The sequence below is a fragment of the Monopterus albus genome, unplaced genomic scaffold, assembly GCF_001952655.1.
Source record: "Monopterus albus unplaced genomic scaffold, M_albus_1.0 scaffold52.1, whole genome shotgun sequence".
NCBI lineage: Eukaryota > Metazoa > Chordata > Actinopteri > Synbranchiformes > Synbranchidae > Monopterus > Monopterus albus.
Genome location: NW_018127932.1, coordinates 3132866 through 3140843, shown reverse-complemented (window position 1 = coordinate 3140843; position 7978 = coordinate 3132866). Strand labels below are relative to the sequence as shown.

General features: G+C 41.5%; 1 protein-coding gene across 3 annotated transcripts in view; it reads right to left on the bottom strand.

The window, feature by feature from the left end:
* Positions 1 to 512: 512 nt before the first annotated feature.
* Positions 513 to 7978, bottom strand: part of abch1 (ATP-binding cassette, sub-family H, member 1) — a 21916-nt gene continuing 14450 nt past the window's right edge. For all 3 annotated transcript variants that reach the window (XM_020601860.1, XM_020601861.1, XM_020601859.1), the window contains exons 12-20: positions 7498 to 7568; positions 7177 to 7226; positions 6716 to 6772; positions 6461 to 6531; positions 6103 to 6191; positions 5394 to 5497; positions 3172 to 3331; positions 2587 to 2691; positions 513 to 1878 (exon numbers count right to left, since the gene is read on the bottom strand). In XM_020601860.1, coding sequence (XP_020457516.1) covers positions 1772 to 1878; positions 2587 to 2691; positions 3172 to 3331; positions 5394 to 5497; positions 6103 to 6191; positions 6461 to 6531; positions 6716 to 6772; positions 7177 to 7226; positions 7498 to 7568 — 814 coding nt within the window. In that variant the 3' untranslated portion in view covers positions 513 to 1771. The remainder of the gene's footprint in view (positions 1879 to 2586; positions 2692 to 3171; positions 3332 to 5393; positions 5498 to 6102; positions 6192 to 6460; positions 6532 to 6715; positions 6773 to 7176; positions 7227 to 7497; positions 7569 to 7978) is intronic.

Genomic DNA, 7978 nt, shown 5'->3' with positions numbered 1-7978 from the left:
ATGACTCAAGACAGCATGATAAAAGTACTCAAATGGTAAATGGTCTTATATTTGTATATCGCCTTTCTATGTTTTACAGCTCACTCAAAGCGCTTTCACATTATTCGGCCATTCAGCCATTCGCACTCCCAAGCACTCACGCATTCACACACCGGTGACATCACTGGGAGCAACTGGGGGTTCAGTGTCTTGCTCAAGGACACCTCGACATGTTGACTGGACAAGCCGGGAATCGAACCGCTAATCCTCCGGTTAGGAAACGACCCGCTCTACTTCCTGAGCCACAGCCGCCCCCACACATACATTCTAAAGTACACTAAGGGAAGGAAAATCAAGCTTTTTTTTTTAACTCAAACTCACTCATTAGTTTCCCATCATCATAAAAAGGCAGTGACTCCAGTCACCAACTACAATCCAGCTCCACTATCCACTATAATTTGTCATTTCTGGATTTTGCTTAGATTTTTCTTCCCCTTTCCCAGACAACAAAATCTCCCAAAGGCACATCACCATGACTATTACTCGTGTGTGCTTTAATTCTGTGTTACAGTTGGAAGATTCAAAATATATAATATGATCAGTTTGAAACATTATGTAAAAAACGATATTGTATGGATGCAGATGAAGTGAAGAGCACAACACACCTGGCGCGACCTCTGTCCAACTGCCTCCACTCTGTCCGGACAGGTGGAGAGTAATTAAAATTTAAAAAAAGGTACAATATCAATACTTTCCCAACATCATCTCCCACAGGAGATGCAGGCACAGAGCACAGGTTGTGGAGAACATCATCAATAAGCAACGCACATCTATAAGACAGCTTGCATCTGAGCACCTGTTAACACAATGTGTTGAAACACGGTCACCACTTCCTGTCACACACCAGACAGGACATGTAGTTGAACAGATACAACAAGCAAGCAGCTAGAGAGCACAGTCGTTGCTGTGGGAAGCCTGAATGGTGACGGTTTCCTGGACAAGAAGAAATCAGCCGGTTAAAACTTCTCTGTGGTCCCACAATGTATTACAACAACAATCCTCTGCTCAGTTTTTCTGCTTGCAAAGCAAATGGAAAGGTTTCACATTTTCTAGTCGACAAGAACATTTTCTTGTGCCAAGACTTTTTCTGACAATTTTCCAATGCCCAAATTTGATCTATAATGCAAATACAGTAAATATAAGGTAGACAACAAATGCTGTATGGACAAAAACAAACATCATACACTATTTTTTCCTCTTTTTTACAAGGTGGACTGCTTAGGCCTCCCCTACTCTGAAGCACAGTGCATCACAGAAAAATCTCTTTGTTAGCATTAAGAGCAAGGGCAAACAGAAATATATATATAAAAAAGCAACCCTGAGTTGGTGCATGGCCCATTCTGAGGTGAAAGGTTTCAACAAGCTGTAGAAGTGACACAAACTAAAATACTATCTTCATTTAAAATTCACTATTTGTCACATTTTCTCAAATTGTGCATATGTATGTTCTGTTTTGTGTACTTCTACATGCATCGTTTTGAAGTTTCACTCACTCTTGAACAGACCAAATCTATTGTTGCAGGATGAGGCAGCTGGCTGGGGACCACAGAAGCACATGTGTGTGTGTGTGTGTGTGTGGGAGACTGTTGTGTCAACCCATTAAACCGCAGGGACCTTCCTCCTCAGCGCCGCCGCCCCAGCCCATCCACAGAGCTCAGGTGAGTCGTTGGCTCCTGCGCCTCATCTGATGGCTCTGTCGGCACACTGAAGGATGCTCTCTGTGGGGAGGTTATCATGTCCTCAGCTTTAAGATAACTGTGGCCAGGATGAGGAAGAAAATGTTCCAGCCCAGGGTCACCGTGAAGCCTCGCCACACCATCATCTGAGACAGACCCCAACCTGTCGGCAACATTTATGTTTAGACACAGGAGGACAAAAGTATATGTATATGTCAAGAATTGGTCCAGTGCATATTTACATTTTAGAGATTTATATCTGATACTACTTTTCAATAACTGACTGAATCTTACTGTGTGCTCGCAGCAGTCAGTGACTTATGGCCCTTTTTTGCACTGGGCTTTGTGTCAGTAACTCAGCTAACGAAGCCCAACCACATTAAGTCATGGTTTATTATTATCTGCACATAAGCTTAGTGAGGTTATAGTGAATACTACTGAAGACTAACATGACCATAATACAGCTGGACGATGTTGAAGCTGCAAAGTAAAAAATGATTCTGTTAATCTGTTGCCTTCTGCCTGTGTCTCATCTTTCACTGCATCTCTAAGATAAGGTTTTCAACAGGAAACAACTCCTCTAACTTCCTGTGCTGTGCATGTATCATGTAATGTGGAGGGAGCTCGGGCTGTCGTCAGGTCTTACTGCTCAGAGACGATGAGGTCCGGAGGGAGAGACAGAGCAAAACCACTATAGCTTACATGCCAGGAAGTCGAGTTACACAGTATCCAGGGTTGATCAATGATTCAGGCGACTGGTTGGCACACTGGTCATGTGCATGCATCTGACTCTGACTACACAGCAGATGAGCTGATGCACATTGTAACATTATGAAACTAAAGTGTGTTGTGTAACATTCGTGTACATTACCTCTGTACATGATACACCGAAGGGCTTCAGAGGCGTAGGTCTGAGGTAGCGCCAGGCTGAGGTAGCGGAGAGGATAGGGGATACACTCCACTGGCCAGATGATACCTGAAGTAGAGGACAGATAAGATATTGTGTAAGACATAATTTACACCTGCTGTTAACACACATATACTGTATCTATCTATGAAAATGAACCCCTTACAACCTCTGGCTTCTCTTGTTTTTACCTTGGTATGCTTATTTCATCTAAAGCAGGTGAAGACGTGAGGACATGGCAACAAAAAATAACATAATATGAGGTTCAAAGTTCAATCTTGAAACTTGAAAACAACCATATGACAGAATCTTCAACAGCAGATGCCTGGTCACCAATGACATTTCCATTTTTTCTGAGCATTTTAAGAACTTCTCATCCATGTTACACAAAGAGTTATATCAGCTTTCCTATTTCAACAATGGCCCACTAATCAATCAGACACCTACAGGACTTTTTAAGACTTTTTACACTTGAACAAGACTTCGTTTTAACTTCCAGAGAGCAGAGGCTGCACGAGCTGCTGCTACTGATTCACATTAAAGGCCTACCGCTGAGGATGAGGTTGGGGTAGAAGATGCCCAGGGCGGTCTGGTTGGCGCTCTGTTCATCGTCGATTCCAGCTGAGATGACGAGGCCAAACGAGATTCCCGTGACACCCTGCAGCACAATCAGTATTATGACTAGCACCAAGGAGCCTTCATTGGGTATCTGCAGAGAGAGTGAAAGACAACGGGTAAGAGAGGACAACAGGCTCATAAAGGTTGAGGGTATTTTCACACACTAAGCAGCAGTTCACCTAAAAGTGGAACTGAATGATGAAAATGAAGAAGATAAGGAGAGTTTGAGTTCCATTTTGTTTTTACATCCACAAAACACACAACATTACAATAAACTTTTTAAAATATTCTTTAAAAAATGCAATCTTTCATTTTAATCTAATCATGGGTGAAATGTTATATCTCTTACAGAGATGTAAATTTGGCACAGTTGAGATCTGAAGCTGCATGAGAGCTGCTCCACAGCTGTTTGTTTGAAATGATGGTTCAAAAACCAGTTCCTATAACCTTCACTAGGTGGCAGGCGGCGCTGATTTACAGACAGAACTTTGACAACAAAGGGCAGACAAGGTGGAATAACAACAGAAGGGCTGTAGGAAGCAGACTGCCATGGCAGAGGGATGGTATAGCTGATAGACATCACATCCTGTCCCATTTTCACTTGACAGTCTGTAAAATCTTTGTTAATTCCCTGTCCATTATGAGAAATGCTAAATCAGTGGCACATTAGAATCAAGATCAAGAAAAATGAAGAAAGGAATAAAGAGGGAGAGACCCACTGAGACAGAAAAGTCCCTGATGTTCTGCACTGATCTTCAGCCAAAAACACGACTAGAACTTGATGAAGTTTGATTGTAAATCACAGAGGACAGTGTACAAAGAGCAGAGGCATTACATGAAATGAGATATGATTCAAAATCAAATACAAACAGAAGCATCTGCATGTCTAAGTCCAGTAAGTTTAAGTTGATAAATCTTTACTTAAGTAGAATCTGGAGGCATGTGTGTGTGTGTGTGTGTGTGTGTGTGTGTGTGTGTGTGTGGGTGTGTGCACTTGTCCTGAGTATGTTACAACACTGTCTCCCCTGACAACGTGCAAAAATAAACCCACACCAAGAAATCACATGGCCGCTCAGTTGCCACAGCAATCAAAGGCTGTTGTCGTGGCGATTGTGCAGCGATCCCTGATTATGACCGACGCAGGAAGTGATTTATGGAGCGGAGGTCCTCAGTGAACTTCAGCACCTTAAACACAAGCGAGCGCACACACTCATAAAAGCATGGGCACAGACAAAGACACAGACGCACATACACAAATGATTTCTATGCTGGCTTTGTCTTCTCCCTGTATTGATTTTAAATGGTACAGATATAAAAAGTAAACTGATGGAAGCAAAAAAAAAAGTCACCACAACTAAAAATGTATGTAAATTGTATGTAAACCAGGCCCTTTGCAGGGATCAGGTAAAAGGTTCACTTCCATCTTTTCTGCAGCAGTGGAAGTAAATGAAGCCTTGAAAACCGATGCAAACACTTCCTGCTGGGGTCTCAGCTTTTGTTGATGACTTCCAGCAACAAATTCTCTCTATACAAAGGCAGTGTTGGAAAAGACTGTGTAACGGCACCCTCTGAAGCATCATTTGGAAAAAGGCCATAAACAGAGGAGGTCAGAGCTTTACAGGGCTGTATCCTTTAGCAGGGCAATGAGCAAAAAACACCTCCAGACTGTGCAGAAGGAGAAGGACAGGACGGTCGGCTTCAGATGACGGAACAGCAGCACAGTGTCCAGATGTTCCAGGTGAAGAGTGAAAGCAAAGCAAACTATAAGTGCAGCACATCTGTGGGAAAGTCTGCAACACAGCCGTGTGTCCCAGGTACGTTTGATTTCAGTTATAGAAAAAAACGACACGTGTGTTCAAGATGCTGGATTACACTAGTCACTGGAAAGATGGAGGCGACCTAGAATCATTTGACTGATCGTGTATTAAAAGTCCAAATGAGCATAGCAACAGGCCTGCTAGATTTGTAAAACTCTAACATGTTAGAACTGCTCACAACATGCCAAACTATCTTCAAACCAAAATCATTTTATTGACCATTTGGTTGTTTTATTACTTATCCTACATTTCCCTGCAATTACTTCTGTCCCAACAAGCATGTCCCATTTAGATATTGCCCCTAGCTGCCTGCTTTATTGTGTCAGAAGGACAAACCTTGAAGACGAGCAGTATGAAGAGGAGCATCAGGATGATCTGTACACTGATGACCAGCAGCTGAGAGAAGAGGTGTGCGAGCATCGTCTCCATGGAACTCACACCTGGTGAGAAACAAAAAAACCAATGTGTATTTCAGTCATAAGCTTTGTCCAAAATCTCTGAACATATCAGCAGTAATGGCCATCACACACCCAGCATCATTCAACTGAATCTTTAAATGCATTAATCATTACATACATGTTATTTAAAGGTTCAGATAAAACAATAACTGTCTGCTATTCTGCTGTGATCATTTTACTCCCTCTACTGGTCATTTCTCAGATTACACTTAAATGACTTATTAACTGGATTAAATTCAAGATTTAGTATCTATCACCAGCAGATGTATTTAGGATTTTCTCCCCAAACAATAAAGCTAAAATATGCAGATTCAACATATTGAATCAGCTGAAAAGCCACCAAGAACGGTGCTGGACACGCAGGGAAGATGAGCCCCAACAGACGCCACCATCAGCTTGGAGTGGCAGGGCCTTTACATAGACAATCTGCTGCTAAAACATGACAGGAGGTTCTGGTTGCTTTTTAACCAGGTTTAAAGAATTCAAGCAAAGGAACAGTCACAGTCCCTGTATGATATATTCAATGGAAGCATCCAGCTTTCATGTTTGTGTGAGCTGTAGGAGTAGGGTGAACTTGGACCTCTCACCTGCAACCCAGCATCTGTTCAACAGTCCCTCCTTCCTCTCCAGGACAAAGGAGAGCGCCGTCAGGCCCACAGCCAAGTAGAAGGTGATGCTGGAGGGCCAGAGAGGAAGAGGAAGAGGAGGAGGAGGAGAAGAGAAATACACTGGAAATTAAATGGCAGGTTGGCAAGTTGGTTAAAGAAGTCTCACTATGAAGGATTTCTGGTTTCAAGACCATAAAGTCTGTGATGCCTGATCATTTCCTTTAACACTTCCTCTTTTAAACAAACCACACAGGTTCAATAAGCCAAAACAAAAAGGTGTTTCTCATATCTGATGGTTGACAGCAGCTGTCCAGCCAAATACGTCATCAACACTGACCTGAGCACAGCTCCAGGCGTCACATATGTAGTGAAATCTGTGTTTTGGCTGCCATAGATCGGCTCTTCAAACTAGAAGATGACAGCGACAAACTTTACTTGTTACAGTATGCATCATCATCAGCAGAAACACAAACTGATACAGTGTTTGTCAGACTTTTATTGTCACACTGCATTTATACTGCACTACAAATGCAGTTCCATATCTTTATTACACAGTTTTATTCTGTTATTAATCCATAAGCTCTTCCCTTACCTTTATCGGCTGGGCGACCAGGTACGACATACTGCCCAACTTACTGTCCACAAAAGCCTGTGGAAAGATTTTCTAGACTCAGCATTTGGATAGTTAGACATTTACTGTTCTTCAGGCTATGTGCTTCAGCACAGTATACTGTACGCACAATAAAGTGCCAAGTCTCAGCTTTAATTTGAGCAGGTTTACATCAAAATAAAAAGGGATGTGTAAAAGGAAAAGCCATTTAACAATGTAAGTGATGCTGTGTTTGGCTGGGTGATAATTTATTGTTGTTAACTTTCACGGGAATCATGATGGTGATGTGACAGCAAAGCTCTAATTATTAAACAAGCACAATCAGTTTTTGTTTTATACATATGGAGAACTTGCTCTTGATTTCTGACCACAACTCTCCTTGAAAAATGTAAAACATGTGAACATTTGCACAAGTTGACAAACGAGAGGAAGCACATTTAAACCTGCAAGGCTTCGTGAAGTTTCTTCTGCAGCATTAAGGCAATTTGTTGATCTGGAAAAACCAGAAACAGCTAAAATGAACAAATTCAGCTTCTTGGATTCACAGTAGATGATCGTGTGTTATGCAGTACTTCACTTTTATTAAATATAAGGTACATACAAGTGAAATACATACAATATTTCAAAAACATGCTAAGTGTACGGGTTCTGGTAGGAAATCTCAAAACTTACGATATATTATTAGTTAGATTATAAACTACTTTAACCCACACAAAGCAGTTTATTACCATTACTACAAACCATTAGGAGGGTTTGCATCTTACTTGTCAGGTCCAGCCAGACATGCATTGATCCTCCATCAACAATCTCTTGAGAAACCTGCCGCTGCATCATCCTGAAAACCAGAAACAGGCTCATGATGTGAAAGTCCTGTGTTTACGGAGCTATTTAACATTTGGTAAAAATTATAATACATGCAATTTTTATCATTTAACAACATGTTGAGGAAGAACAATATTACATTATTCTGTTATTTTACTGAGCACTTAGCATTAAGTATACCCATCATGCCTTGTCCACACAATAACAAATAGAAAACAAATACGCAAACATTTCACCCAATGAAACCACACGTTCTTTTTAAAATGTGACTCTAGTTGAACTGTTTACTTTATTCTGACATGAATAAAAGCCAGAGAAGCAAACAACTTTTGTTTTCCCTCAGGTAGGTCTGTCACATGATCCACTAAGAATGAACGTGTGATTGGTCGGTGCTAAGCTGCGACCTTCCCGGGCGTGCTAGGG